At 34.5% G+C, this 16,163-nt stretch overlaps 1 protein-coding gene across 1 annotated transcript; it reads left to right on the forward strand.

Annotated features, from left to right (window-relative positions):
* The first annotated feature begins 13,147 nt into the window (after positions 1–13,147).
* On the forward strand, positions 13,148–14,863 carry LOC125224193 (plant intracellular Ras-group-related LRR protein 6-like). The gene is made up of 3 exons (XM_048127551.2): positions 13,148–13,491; positions 13,580–13,749; positions 13,914–14,863. Exons 1-3 carry the CDS (start codon positions 13,288–13,290, stop codon positions 14,593–14,595), a joined length of 1,056 nt encoding a protein of 351 aa, XP_047983508.1. The 5' UTR covers positions 13,148–13,287; the 3' UTR covers positions 14,596–14,863.
* The last annotated feature ends 1,300 nt before the right edge of the window (positions 14,864–16,163 follow it).

Consider the following 16,163-nt stretch of genomic DNA (forward strand, 5'->3'; position numbering starts at 1 on the left):
CTGCAGCGGCCGATCGATGCTTGCAGCGGCAAGTTTCGGCGTTTTCCAGACGGTGGCGGCGGCGTGCGGTGGCTCCAAAAGGCGGTCAACGGCGGAGCAGTTCCCGACGGGCAGAGGCGGCAGCGGTGGTCAGACGCGGCAGCGGCGGCGGCTGCGAGACCGTGGCGGCCTAAACCCTAATTAGGGTTTGGGTTGCATCGTCTCGTCGTCTCGTTTTGTTCTTCGTGTTTTCGTTTCGTTTCTTAAGGCACAAGTTATTTATAATTGTGGTTTAAAATCCTAAACCTAGAATAATTAAATATCTTGTGGGAATTAGAATGATTTTGCAATTAAATCAAGATTCTAATTTAAAGAGAATAATTGCCTTCTTTAAAATATTGCTAATTGATTAATTAGGTCAAATAAGTTGATTTAATTTGTTAATTAGTTGATTTTGATGGATTCTTTCCATCTAGATAATATCATGGTAATTAACATAAGGAAATTCAATATTTGATTGATCTAATTTTTGGCTTTTCCATAACCGGATGTAATTTTAAAGAATATTCTCACTATATGCTTTCATGTTTTATTTTAAGGTTTAATTGAAAATTGTCTATATTTTAATTGGTGTGTTGTGGAATTATTTCCTAGATATATACCTAAGAAAAAGACATGTTTTTTTTTCAATTGTTTTAAACCTTCAAAATTTTCAAAAAGTACATGTATAATAATTGGATGGATTTTAATTGGAATCCTATTCCTAGTTTGAATTTTGTCTTTAATATGATGTAGGTGAATTTTATCTCATCTAGATAACATCGGATTAACTAAAGAAGTGAAAAATTCATTTGGCATTAACATGCTACTTAAATCCTAAATTATTAAAGTGTTAAATGATTAATTGGATTTTAATTGGAATTCAATTCCTAGTTTAATTTGAATTTTATCTTTAATTTTGATGAAGGTGAATTTGTTTCATCTAGATAACATCAAATGTGATTTAAAGGTATGAAAATTCATAGAGCACTAATTTTGCTATTAAAATCCTTATTTATTTATTTAAGTTGAATTTTGTCTTTAATTTTGATGAAGGTGAATTTTATTTCATCTAGAAAACATCATTTTGAATTAAAGATGTAATAAGATTCTTCTTGTCATGTGATTTTATGAAAGCTAAGAGAAATTTAGTTCTCAAATTTAATTGGTGTGTTTTAAATGGATTTAGTCTTAATTGGCTAAATGCGGATTTTGAAGGTGCTGGCAGCGGAAGCGTGCGAGAATAAATCAATCACATAATAATCAGATCTATTTAGCAGATTATTTAGACAAAAGCTATTCGCGTAATTATCACATGTATCATGCTCATAACTTGAATCAATCATGCTTTAAGAATATTGAAACCTAAAACATGCTTTTCTACGGAGCAGAAAAATACCTAATTAATTCTCCAAAGAATTGAAGATGGCTAGCTTCTTCTCCACGTGATGCTTTGAGTACTAAACCACAAATCTTCTCTCTGGTTCCCGAACTGTATCTCAATATCAGTGTGGGCTGATCTTACTAGAATACTAGGACTTAAATAAAGAAGACAGAAGAAATCCTTTTCGGAATAGGAGAGGAATTCGAAAATCTCCTCAGCTGGAGAAGGGATTTTCGAAAATTACAATGATGAGAAATTGTTGTTTTCTGTCTCCTTTATTCTCCTATTTATATTAAGTTCCTTTTGGGCCCAGACAGGGATCTATGGAAGGTTTTGGATATGGGCTCATCCAATTTACTTTTTACTAATTAAATTGAACCCACAATTTAATATAAGTTATAATTGGAATATTACGAGCAGCCACTACAGAAGTAATATTGAACTCTCCCCATCCAAATCCGAAATTACAAGTAATCCGGGTTTCCGTTTAACTTTCATTTCCCGTGCTTAAGATTAAAATGTCCATTAATTAATTAATGTCTGCTATTGACTTAATTAATTAACTTCTTATTAATTCCAAGAGTGGACTTAGCATGAAACGCTTATTTATTATTCATAGAGTAATCACACTCCAACTAGCTAGGTTCCGAATAATAAAACCTCGTTTCGCGCTCCTCTTGAGGATATTATCAAGCGAGACTCAGCTCGCGCACGATTCAATATAATAGCAATCCTAGCACCGCTAGATATCGATCACCACTGCCCAATATATCAGGATAATTGGGTTACGAAAAACCCGCACCATTTGATAAGTCAAAGCAGTGCATAATCAATACCGTATGCTCAATGCTAACCTACATTGATTAAGAAATAAATATTTATCAAGACCTCGCCTTTCAGTAGATAGCCTAAGGCAAGTCTTGCTGTTTAGATCCGTTCAGTGCTATACCACACCAATATCATCTTATTTCAGTAAGGCTTAGAAATATGCGGACTGACATTGCAACCTTTCTCGATGGGTAGTCAAATTCCATCTAGGTTGTGAAATTCATCTTTTTCTTTGTTTAGAACTGACCGTGTTACCTTAAAGTGGACGACGCCCACAACCGGTCTACTAAAACAAAGACTTAGACTTTGTTAAGTTAACTTATACATTTAAACATGCATTAAGATCCATTAAATGTAAAACATAACAACATTATGACAAAAATAATCTGTTTTATTTATTGGAAAATAAAATAAGAGTTTTACAGTATTCAATCACTCGAAACGTGATTTCTAGTATACAAACTCTAACAGATTTATATATCCAAGTGGGCATTTTAAATTGAGACTTAGCTAATCTTTTATGATATACACCTAGACATTAAGTTTAGGATAATGATGGATTAATTCTATCTAAGTAAATCCTAATAGTATTAAAAGGTGATTCTAATAATCAAGATACGTTATTTTAACTAATAATGTATGATTGTTTAAGATTGGACTTAATGTCTAGATAATCCTGTTTATGTGAAGATGGAATTTTAATTCTATCTATTTATTTTAGATGCTTAATTAAATGATCAAGTTTCGTCATTATGTTTATGTGAACCTTATGTAAATGTGTTTACATGTTTTATTGATGAATGATGGATATTTAATTTGAGTTATGATTTTATTTGTTAAAATCTAGTTTAACTCGTGCATTGCCTATGTACTTATTGCCTTGCATGCATAGCTAGTACATGTTTAATTATACTTTGAATGTGGATATCTGCCTTATCTGCTTAAGTGATAATTAAACTATTAAAACCACAAACAAGAAAATATGAAGCTATAATTACAACACGTTTGTATATGGCCTCCATAAAATTGTCTTAGTGCGAAGTAGTGACCGGCCTGTCTTTACGGGAGGAACATTACCAGTTCGTAAGTTTGGACTTCTCTAGATAAAGGTTATTAAAATCGTAAAATTAGTTTTTCAGTAATATCGCAACTGGTCTTTACCGGAGCAATATTGCTACGAAATTATAAGGATTGTATTTTAATAATGCTTAGAGGGAGCTATAGGAGGAGGTGCTTGTCCGGTTCGACCTTTCTTTAGAGGAGTTCACGCACAAGTAAAGAATCCTTAGTGCTTAATTTTATGGTTATACGCTTTAGCATTGTTAGTCAGCCATGCCATTCTTATGGTCTCTGGACTATCTGTCGACATTGTGGCCAGTAAAAATAATGAATTCCTTGCATGAATATGACACGGCTTCCTATTAGAAGAACGTTTGTGCTTGATTTTTGTGGATGTAAAATTGATGAATTGTTTTGTGGTTATTTGCAATTCTTTGAAATTTTACATGTTTATATTATTGGTATTTGTTCTCAGCTTGAACGAAAGATGTTTACTACTTGGGAAGTTTATAGTGCGATCCTTAAATCGAAGGAACGCGATTCTGATTCTTATTTGGATTGGAAAAGGAGACTTGACGTTGATCAGTTGGCTAGTGATTTGAGGTTGGTCCTCACTAAGGATCGCCCCTCTGCTTATTACATATCAGACAAGGAAAAGGATGCTTGTGATCAATGGGATACCGCGAGCGGTCATGTCAAGAGGTTTTTGTTGGCCTCGGTCGGCAATGCTCTTGGCAAGATTGACAAGCCCGACAGGTCATTGATTGAAGAACCTAAATGGTTTGATGAAATGTCCACCAAGTGTCTCATGAGATCGGTGGTGAACATTTTAAGGAGAACGGTCTTGAAGGAGAACCAAAACATTAACGACTATGTCGTGGAAATGGTTGATGGTTTTGATAGGCTCGAAGAGTTGGGTGGGAAAATAGGCCCAGAAACCCAACAACTCATGATTCTCGACGGACTTCCAAAGAGCTATGAGAATGTAAAGAAAGAGATAATGGACAAGCTTTGGCCAACATCTCTTCTAGTACTCTCTAGCAAGTTCATTGAGGCACAAGTCCAGATAAGGAAGATGGAGGGTGGGATGGTCAACAACTCCACTGACCTAAGACGCAAGTCTGACATGGCAGAGAGTTCGAGCCAACCCAATGTGATTAGGAGGAAGACATGATCTTGATCTAGCTATGACATTTATGTTTTTGAACAATGAAAGTCTTATTTTGTTTTATTTACATTGTTGAATTTTTGAGGATTTTTGATACTTTGATATTGTTTGGTTTTGATATCATATGGATTATTGATATGGAATTTTATTTCTGGTTTATCAATTGTGTTTTTGGATTATCGATGTCATTTTATAATGCTTGCATTATTGATATGACATCAAATGTAACATGGTTAATATCAAAAATGTTTACTTGTAATTAAATTTGTTGATTCAATTATTATGAAGTTTTCTTCTAGAAATATTGATTATTAAGTTTCTTTAATCCTTAAGTCTTTTGAACCATTATTTTGTTAATGAGTCAATAGAACATTAATGTTCGACATGGATTCAATACAAAATAAAATGATCTTATGATCGCGTTTGTTCAAATAAAGGTGTAAGAAAAATAATCACAACAATTGATTACAAGACAAGTAAATTAAATTCAACTAGAGACAAGATAAGTATTTATTACAAATACTAGAAATTCTTGTATAGTAAATATAGTGTGCACATTAAATTTAATTTAATGTTCCAAGCCAAGAGTTAACTATTTAAATAGTTGATGTCTTATTTACTTTGTTGTGAAAGTGATAATTAAAATAGTGAGAGCCTTTCTTAATGAATAATTAAATTCTAAGTGTTTAATAAGAGCTTCATAGCTCATTTTATTAAACTAGGATGAATTTAACTCCAGACACTATTTAAATTGTTTTAATAGCCTTAAAGAATATTGAGACTGGTATTTTTCTACTTTTAAAAGTGGGAGCTAAATTTTGTCTCTTAGAATATTCATAAATGGAATTAAGGTAATGTTTGATAGAGTTAAAGGGGTTCACACCCTAGAATGAAAGAAGTGATGAATTGCACACTTTCTAAGACTCTAATAACATTAAAAGATATTTCCAAGTTAGCTATTAAAATTAGAATTGCTTTTGGATCTCCAAAGAAAGTATTTCTAAAGATCACAACAAATGGTTAAATAAATGAACTCTTGGAATTTATGACTATAAAACAATCATTCGGTTTTATTTTGTCATAAGGACTAATTTCCAATTAGTCATTGTGATGAGATAATTATGTTCATGCATAAATTTACATCACAAATTATATAGCAAGGATAATACCAAGTAAGATTGGTATTATATAATTAAAGTTTTGGGAATCATATTCGACATGATTAAAACTTTATATTTGCTATAAGTATTCTACTTTAATTAGTAGAAATTCAGAAGGATCAAAATAGTGGATTTTGATAGAGGAATATGTATAAGTGCACTTGAGAAAGGCACATAAAATTATTCCACTGGATCAAAGGGCCTAGAAATATTTTGATCAAATAATCGTGCTCCTTAGCAAGAATTAAGGTTATAAATTACAAGTATATTTTCGTTTTATGTACTCTAGAAAACTATGTTGGTAGATTCTTTTAAAGAATTATAGTTTTGAGTACATAGTGGCCAAAGCCTGCTTTGAGTATAAGTGGGAGAAAATGTGTGTGAATGTGTAGCACAAGGCCAATAAAAGCGGTTGGTATACTCGAAAGCATTCTTTGAGTATAAGTGGGAGATTGTTGGGGTTTGTATACTAAAAGATGCTTCGAGCGTACATGCCTTTGTACAGTCAGCTTGTGCATGTATACGAGAAACGCCACGTCCACTTGTTTACCTATTTATGAGAATAAATAATATAATATAATGGTTTATTATTGAAATATGATAAACAAGTCTAAGGCTTTTTACTAAGAAGGTCAAGTAGGGAAATTCGATGAATCTCCTCATGAGTTTTCCAGTAGGGGACTTGGCCAGATCTAGTAAGAAGAAAAACGTATTCACAACCTAGATAGGCTTTGGCTACCTATTGGTACGGTTGCGGTATTTGTGATAATTTTCTCATACCTAAGAAGAGATTAGTAACACCGGTGTGGTAAAGCACTGAAAGGATCTAATCCGAAATGTATTCTTTATTGCTATCTACTGAAAGAATATATTTAAGAAAGTTTAGTATTTTCTAGTCTACGATATTAATATCAATATTGTGTATTCAATCAAACGCCACTTTGACTTATCAATATGTGAGAGTTTGTACGTAACTCAAGTTCATGATATCTTGGGTGGTAGTAATTGAATAACATGAAGGTACTGGAATATTATTTCATAGAATTCGCGTGCCCAGTGTGGTATGATTAAATCCCTAAAAGGGTGATCCCCAATGAGGTGTTTGAAAGAGGAATTTATTATTCAGAAATCTGCGCAGTTGGAATTTATTCCACGAATAATAAATAAAGTTTCAAACTAGAAAAACTCTTTGGAGAATTAATTTAATTCTAGTCACATAGCAGACAAAAGAATTAAATTGATGGATCAAGATAATCTTAAACGCGGGAAATATTATAAAAATAAATGGACCCAAGTTATTTGTAATTTGGTGATTTAAGTGGGAGTGCAATATTATTCTTTAGTGGAATAAAATAATATTCCATTGATAATATATTAAATCATGGGTCATTTGATTTAATTAGTAATTTATCTAATGGGTGAGCCCAACACTTAAGTCATTCCATGGATCCCCTTACTAGCCCAATAAGGTCCACTATAAATAATGAATGAAAGGGAAACCCTAGCACACAATTCAAGACACACTAAACCCTAACCCTAGCCGCCAAAATCGGCGCCTCTCTCTCTCTCCCTCTTGGTCTCGATTTTCGTGCCTAGCACGTGGGAGAATTAGGGTTTTGATTATTGTTCTTGATCTATCCTAATTCATAGGATTAGATCTAGACAATTTCGTGTTTGTATTGGGTTTCCCTAGATCCATTCAAAGTTATTTAATTGATTATCTAAGATCCGCCCACACGGATGGAGAATCAAGGACAAGGGAATAGTACGGAAGATTCGTGGTCGATAAACCAAGGATCTCCGGGTGGTGCAGCTAGCAACGTCAATCCAATGATGGATTATGAGGTAACAATCGAATCTACATCGAATATGCATGATTATGTGTTTATTTGATGTTATATCTATAGATCTATGTTTATTGCATGAAATTGGAGTCGAATGCATAATCACCTAAATAGATCCGGTCAAGGACCTGTTTGGTTTCCGTATCTTCCGCTGCGGTAGTCCCAACAAGAAGCTGTGAAAGAGAGTTTTTGGTTGAAAGGGATATTGTCTGACTTTAGAGTAAGTCAAGAGGCAGTGACAGTAAGGTGTGACAGTAGCAGCGCTATATGCTTGTCTAAGCATAAAACCTTCCATGAAAGATCTAAACACGTGGATGCAGTGACGAAGCCAGGAATTTTACATTGGGGGGCCCAAATTTTCGATATTTTTCGATGTTAGTTTTGCCGAAAAATGCTACAGCATAGCGATATGGAGTTGCAAAAAATATAGAAAAATAAGGAGAAAGAAAGAGCAGAGGGTGTGTATATGATAAATAAATTTGTCAAATAATATTTTATAAGAATAAAAAGATTAGATTTAAAAATATAACTATATTATACTCCTTTGACATTGAAATAAAAATTAGAGGTTAGTGAGTTTCAAACTCAGGCCACAAAGCTGCCAGACCAACTCTTAAACCAAGTAAGCTAAGACTCTATCAGATATTTAATGTCTAAATAATACTACTAATACTATAATAATATGTATTGCTGAGGGGCCCATGGACCCCCCAGGCCCCAGTGTGCCTTCGTCCCTGCGTGGATGTAAAGTTGCACTTTATCAGAGATGAAGTGAGCAAGGGGTAGGGGTGTGCATTCGGGTTTCGGTTCGGTTTTTCGCCCAAACCGAACCAAACCCGAAAAACCGAATTTAGGCTAAAATCAAAACCAAAACGAAACCGAAAACCGAAAACCCGAAAAACCAAAAACCGAACTTAAAAAACCGAATTAAACCGAAAAACCGAAATTATATAAAAAACCGAACTAAAAAATCCGAATAAACCGAAAAACCAAAATGATGAAAAACTGAAAAATCAAACTGCAATCATACAATTTTTCATAATATGCAATTTTACACAACATTTGTATAATTGAAATGATGAAATCGAAAAATCATAGCATTTTACATTACAGTGAAATACAATTCCTAATTTCCTATCAAACAACAATCATACAATTTTACATTACAATGAACATTCAATTTCATCAAATACAAAAACATAAATACATACAATGAACATCTTCTTCTCGAGGCGTGTCGTAGATGGGTGTAAGGCTGGAGACGATGGCGTGAATCTAGAACTGAAGGCTTGAATGGATGACGGCGTGGAGGGGCGACGGCGTGGGTGGAAGGGTGGAGGAGCGACGGGCTAGAGCTGTCATGGGTCTTCTGGAGGCGACGGCGATCGGCGTGGATGGCTGGTCACTGGAGGGCGTGGTGGACAGCACAACTGGTGGCAGCTTGGAGTGGAGGTGGAGAGATTAGGTTTAGAAAATAGGGAAGGAGGCGGCGTGAGTGAGGCAGAAATAAAGTAGGGTTTGTTTTTAGGATTCTATATTTAGTTACAATTAAATAATATGTGGGGTATAATATTATATTAAAATAAATTCGATTTTTCGGTTTTTTGGTCCTCTGAACCGAATCGAACCGAAAAACCAAAATTTTTAAATTTTCAAAACCGAACCGAACCGAAAAACCGAAAAAATCGAACCGAATTTTGAAATTTCGGTTTGGTTCGGTTCGGATATTCGGTTTTCGGTTTTTGTTTTTTTTGCTCACCCCTAGCAAGGGGAAGGTAAGAATTGAGAAGGTATCTACTGAAGAAAACGCTGCAGACATATTGACTAAAACCATTCCCAATTCCAAACTTAGACATTGTTTGGAGCTGGTGAATCTGGTCCAGCACTGAGGTTGCAAGAGAAGTGGAGAAGATGATCTGATGTTCATTCCATTAAGATCCAAGGTGGAGATTTATTAGTACATGTGGATACTTAATAGAATTACACAAGAGATCAGGGACCAAGTTGCAAAAGTATACACAAGCTCAAAAGGAGCTACAACGGCTAGTTTCAGTTAGAAGGAAGCGGTTGAGAGGAGCTACGGTTGAAAGGGGTTGAGCTACGGATTGAGAGCTCATAACTAATTCAGTTTCATAGAGAAAGGGATACACTTTTCTGATTGAGGAATCGAGAGTGCATCATCTCTGTTTTTGGTGCCGAGTTTACGAGAGGGTGAACGAAAGATTCTAGAGTGTATTGTCTCTCTGAGTGTTTCGAGTTTGTAGTGTGCGTTTGTAATCTTGATAAAGTGGAATAAAGATTCATCATGATTCTCCCGTGGATGTAGGTTTAATAGAGCTGAACCACGTAATTGTTGTATCCTTGCATTCATTTCCAGTTGCTGCATTCATAGTGTTCGATAGATTGTTCAAGTGAGCGTTTCTTGTGTGTTGATTGGTCGCGGCGATTATAACAACATCAAACAACAAAATTATTAGCAGATTATCGGTGAACAAAGTAATCGGTATTATATGTGAGCAATGAAGCTTCCAGTTGATCAACTCATAAATTGTGTGTTTTATGGGTAGATCTAATTTAATTTTATTGGTATTATACCTAGTTATTCTCATCATTATTTATATTTTCAACAATTAATTAGTAGTTATATAGAGTTTTGTTGTGAAAATGTCAAAATAGGTAAAATAAGATTAGTGCTCAGATTAGACAAAGTTTAGAGGCTTGAGACTCCCACTCGAGTGAGTAAAATGGATGGGCTAAACCACTTGGCCAGGTGAGACCATTGACTCGCCTTTATTTATGCAAATTATTTCCCGATAGTATATAAGGTTATTATACTAGTGACAAGCAAAGGTATCTTATCCACGTAGATTAATTAGCTATTTGAGTACTTCGAATTATAATAGTATTTCACTATTTAGACCATCAAAGATTGAGTTTGGTTTCTAAACTCCTAATTACTAACAATTCAAGTAATTTAAAATAAAATAAAAGATGGATTGGTGTTTGAAAAGTATAGAGAAAAATGTAGAATTTTAGGATTCAATACAATGACCTACTATGTGTCATTTTTTTTACTTTAGAATCAGAAATTTGAAATCGGCAACTCCAAAAAGTCGGAAAAGGGAAAAAATACTTGCAAATGGATGCCACAATCAACTTTATTCAAAAAAAAATGATCACATACTATTATTAAAAAAACTATTTGAATTTTGTTAAATATTAAAAAAACTTGATTGAAACATATTAATAAAACTCAATTCAACTAACAACTCGTCCTTAAATTGTGTAAATAAAATCAAATAAATTGCTACTAATTAACGAAATATAAAGTTGTTGAGTTCTAATTATTTCGTTTTTAAAGTCGCATCACTTGCATTGGGACAAAATCCCAAACACTTATATTGCACACTCATCAAGCCTAGATTTAAATACTACTCCTATAATAAATTTGAAAAGTTATACTATGAGTCTTCAAATAAATCGGCTATGCAATCAAACTACCGCCTCTTACAACAGTCAAATAAAAACAATTGAATGTATCGTGAATTAAAGGTGTAGCAAATGAATTTTAAAAACAGAGCAACACCCATTAGTCTTCGAGTAGTCAATATTTGTAGACTTGATGATCCTTTTTAGTTTTTACAATCGGAATGATGAAAATAATTTGATAATCCGCGAAAGCTAGTGGGAAATAATTTCCATTGGCTTTTCGACATTTTTCTCGTTGTGACTAACCTTATAGAGTAATTATTTATTCGCAAATAGTCATGGAGTTATAATCAGTTATTGGAAACGGTGTTTAAGCTATAATATTTTGATGTAAAATTATGGAGTATAATATTTTGATGTAAAATTATGGTGGGATGCAATTTTGCTACTTAAAAAAAAGAGTTACACTATTAACAGAATTTAGTTAAACTTGACTCAAAACTCAAATAAATTTACGAATCTAAAATAAATAGTGCCCCACTTGATAATAAACAAGATACCCTCGAACTTTCAAATGCTGAATTAGATTACGCTATTAGTAGTATTTATTTTTTAATTTGTTGAAACAACCTTATCATATATTTTGACTAAAAACATGAAAATGTAGAGATCGAAATCTTAGGATCAGCTCCAATCAATTTCACATTAGAAAAATGGGAAGCCACCAAAGTTTGTCGATTGACTTACAAAATATTTTGAATACTTGTCTTTTTCATCGCTACACTATTTATACAACACAATTAATAATATGCGTATTGTTAATCTGGATTACTACTAATCGCTACTAATCCTTATCGTGTTGTCCTCGATTGATCTAGTTTTAATATTCCTTAATGATCTAGTGTATATTAGTTTATGATGTACAGTTGATATTTTAAATATGGGATTTTGATATTTAATTTCAACTGGGAAACAACGATGGAGACACCGCACCCTCCATTTTTTAATCAGCAAACAGAAAAAGATCTGTTTTAGTTAGTATTTTTTTTTTTTGCGAATTCAAAGCATAATTTAATTTGTTCTAATTTCACCTGGCTTCTGACAAAGTACATGTTTTTTTAATCAAACTTTTTAAATACTATAATCTGTATAAAATGTTTTATGTACCGAACATTGATTAATTATTTTGACGGTTCGTAGTAGTTGACATAAGTATTTATACAAGCTGATCAGGTACATGATTGGATTGATTGAATGTTTAATCATAGGAGTATTATTATAAGAATGGTACAATTGTCCCAAATAAATTATTCCTAATTTATATAGAACTTCGACAGAAAATATTTTTAAAAAATCACGCTTATATATTCTCAATTGTATCCCCTTTTCTAGATGCACATATGTGTCCTCTTTTTTTTTTAGTCGAGCTCGGCACAACTGTATTCCTTAATGATTATTAATAACAACCTATTTATGTAGTCTTGAAATGTTTGGCCCTTCACAAAGTAAACTCTTATAATAATACTAATAGCTTTGGTACCCGATTTATTTTGTATGGTTCAACTCATCACTTTCTTAAGGTCTAAGATAGCCCTAAAGTGTCAGGGAGCTTCGTAAGATAAAAATGATTTGATATAAAAAAATAAGGTCAAAATTGGTCCTAAACATATGCATATTTTATGATTTTGGTTCTATACTTTATCTTTTGAATTTTTACATCTTAAACATTTCAACTCGGATCACAATTGATCCTACACTAACAATTCCGCCAATTTTTAAATGGGTTTAATTGGTATTTTTACTTGAATTTTGAAATGTTGAGAATTTCTATATTTGACAAAATCTGATGCAATGCCAGCTCTATTTGATTGGAATATTTAAAGCGATGTATTAAGTGAATGGTGTGAATCAGCAAATGCGAAATGAGATTTATTCCCTTTTTAAAAAAAGTGACTATAAAAGTGAAAAAATGAAATTATGATTTAGGAATAAAAGTAATACTAACTCCTATATTTGATTGGAGTAATTATTACGGCGTAGGTAACGTCAAAGTGAAATAGTGAGGAATTAGAGGGGCAGCATAACAAGTAACCGAAATCCGAAATGGTTGACTTTAAGAAAATAGGTAACGTCATTACACACTCATTATACGGAATTCGTACCTTATTATGACCGTACGCTTGCTGTACTATCTCCATATCCTCTCTAAATTAATTACTCTTTTTTTCTCCGCATTCTCTATAGATAGGATCAGTACCGCTGTCTATCTGATCTTGTTTCCTCTCCTGAACAACCGAGACCGTTATTTCTCTTGTATTCATTCTGGCCGATAAGTAATCACATATACATATACATCTTCATCTTCATCTTCATCTTCATATATAGAACAGAAAAAAGATGTGCGAGCAGCAACAGCGACCGCAGTCGGAGTTTAATCGGAGGAATAAGCGGCTTGATAACAAGGGGAGGATGAAATCAGAGGATTCCAAAAAGCTGGAGATTGTGGATTTGAGTGGGATGTCCTTAAACTCACTTCCTAGTCCCTTTCTGATCAATTTGGCCTCCATCTCCAAATTAGACCTCTCCAACAACAATCTCCAGGTTCAATTTCCATACATCAAATTTCATTCAATTGCTAGTTGCTACCAAAAAATAAACATGTTTAATCAATTGATTTAAATATTGACAGACGATCCCGGAATCGTTGACTGCGCGGCTGCTAAACGTGATGGTGTTAGACGTGCACTCCAATCAGCTAAAGTGCCTCCCAAACTCCATAGGGTGTCTCTCCAAACTCAAGATCTTGAACGTCTCCGGCAATCTCCTCCAACAACTTCCTCCAACCATAGAGAACTGCAGGTAGGAGGAGCAATATTTTAATTTCAGTACACCTCATGTGGGCCCAAAACCCAACTTATCATATGCCCATTCAACTTATCAAGTGGCTTATCACCTCACTTCTAAACAAAACCGGTCAATTCCATCTCAATCAAACCCTAACTAATTAATTCATTCATTAACAGATCCCTTCAAGAGCTGAACGCCAACTTCAACAAGCTCCGGCAGCTCCCGGACACGATGGGGTTTGAGCTTCTAAACCTAAGAAAGCTATCAGTGAACTCAAACAACCTGGCCTTCCTCCCCCACTCGACCTCCCACCTCACCAATCTCCGTGTCCTCGACGCCCGCCTCAACTGCCTCCGGTCCCTCCCCGAGGATCTCGAGAACCTCATAAACCTCCAGATCCTGAACGTGAGCCAGAACTTCCAGTACCTGGAGACGCTCCCGTACTCGGTGGGGCTGCTGATGTCGCTGGTGGAGCTGGACGTGAGCTACAACAAGATCGCGGCCCTCCCGGACTCCATCGGGTGCCTGAAGAAGCTGCAGAAGCTGAGCGTGGAGGGGAACCCGCTGGTGTCGCCGCCGCCGCATGTGATGGAGCAGGGGCTGCTGATGCTGAAGCAGTACATGTGCGACAACATCAACGGGAGGACGTCGCACCGCAAGAAGTCGTGGCTGGGGAAGCTGGCCAAGTGCGGCTCGTTTAGCGTGAATAGGAGTAACAGGGAAGACGGATACATCATGCCGCCGAGTCCGATGCCGAGTTATAAGGCCATTGATGGTGTGGCGTCGCCAAGATATTTTAATATGGGGATGTTCTCGCCCAAGCGCCTATTCTCTCCCAAGTCCAACTTCTCCAAATGATTTCTTTTTTTGCTCTTTTTTTTTTTTTGTTTTTTTAGTGTGTCCTCATCAATTTTGTACTATATTGTTGTCATGTTTTTGTGATATAGATGTCTGTAATTAATTGTTTCATGAACAAGTGATACATCGCCTGCGAGTATTGTCTCGGAGATCTGAGAAAATAGAACCAAACCAACAGTTTGGAGATCGAAACTGCTTGGTGGAGTAGTTTTTTGTTGGTCAATCAGTGTCTCACGCTGTCCTTTATTTTTGTTTCTTGTAAAACCTTAAAAACAATTACTCCACTATCTCTATCCTTATTTATGACACATTCTTTTGACATAAATATATAGGAAAGTTGAAAATTTATAGTAGTACTATAAAATAATGTAACCTATATACTACTAGTATTATTTAAAATTATACTCCCTCCGTCCCAGAGAAGTTGGCATACTTTGAAAATGGCATGGGATTTTAGGAGGTTTTATTTTGTGTATTAAATAGAGAGAGAAAATATAATTTTTATATTCATGTGAGAGAGAACTTTTTCCAAAAAGGGAAATGTGACATCTTTTGTGGGACAAACTAAAAAGGAAAGTGTGACATCTTTTGTGAGACGGAGGGAGTACTAGTAATAAAAATACGGGAGAATTCTTCTTTTGTTCTAGGCTTGTAATTGCATTCCATCTTAATGAAGAAGAATAAAATTGTTCCCAGACAGGGAGTGACGCATAAGCATTATGCGTCACTCTTAATGAAACGCATAAAGCAGATGCGTCTTTGACTAAAGACGCATATTGATGATGCGTCGTTAAAGTGGAAACGCAAAAAATATTGTGTTTTGTAAAGACGCATAACCCTTATGCGTCTTTCACTGGTGACGCATATTCGTTGTGCGTCTTTGAGCAATGACGCATATCCGTTGTGCGTCTTTTGGCAATGACGCGTAACCATTATGCGTCTCTGGGCGTGTCACAAACAAAACTAACATATTGTAACCTCCAGCATAGCAATCAAAGATATCACAAACAAAACTAACATATTCATCAACAACTTAATATCTACATAACACTCAAATACCTCAATAAGTAATCACTTAAACAAAATTTAAAAAATATTGTAAAACACAACCAAGATTCAAATTTTATCACAAAAACTCAACAATCCAACATAAATTGCAACTTCAATTGAAAAGAAAAAAACTATATTCCAATTTGAAAACATATAACTAAGATTCAATTTTGTGGCTTTGTAATTACTTATAACTAAGCAAAACATATAACTATATTCCAATTTGAAAACACATAACTAAGCAAAAAACTATATTCCAATTTGAATCAATTACTTCTACTCATTGCATTATATACATGTGAACCCCACAAATAGGCAACAAAACAACAAAAATCGACCCTAAATCCATCAATTTCATCATAAATTCATCAATTTCATCATTAACCCTAATTTTGTCAAAATTAGGGAAAACCTACACAAATTAAGCAATAAAGGATGAAATTGAAGAACAATTACTTGAAGATGTTTGCAGCCGGTTGAAATTCGCCGAAAAAACCTCAAATCGCCGGTTGCCGGTT

The sequence above is a fragment of the Salvia hispanica genome, chromosome 1, assembly GCF_029641045.1.
Source record: "Salvia hispanica isolate PSC_SH4W2 chromosome 1, Shi_PSC_v1, whole genome shotgun sequence".
NCBI lineage: Eukaryota > Viridiplantae > Streptophyta > Magnoliopsida > Lamiales > Lamiaceae > Salvia > Salvia hispanica.

What these genes read in the sequence shown, in the direction of transcription:
- LOC125224193 (XM_048127551.2), top strand. Translation starts at nt 13,288, where the DNA reads ATGTGCGAGCAGCAACAGCGACCGCAGTCGGAGTTTAATCGGAGGAAT. An exon ending in TCTCCAACAACAATCTCCAG is followed by an intron (nt 13,492 to 13,579) that starts GTTCAATTTCCA and finishes AAATATTGACAG; the next exon opens with ACGATCCCGGAATCGTTGAC. An exon ending in CCAACCATAGAGAACTGCAG is followed by an intron (nt 13,750 to 13,913) that starts GTAGGAGGAGCA and finishes ATTCATTAACAG; the next exon opens with ATCCCTTCAAGAGCTGAACG.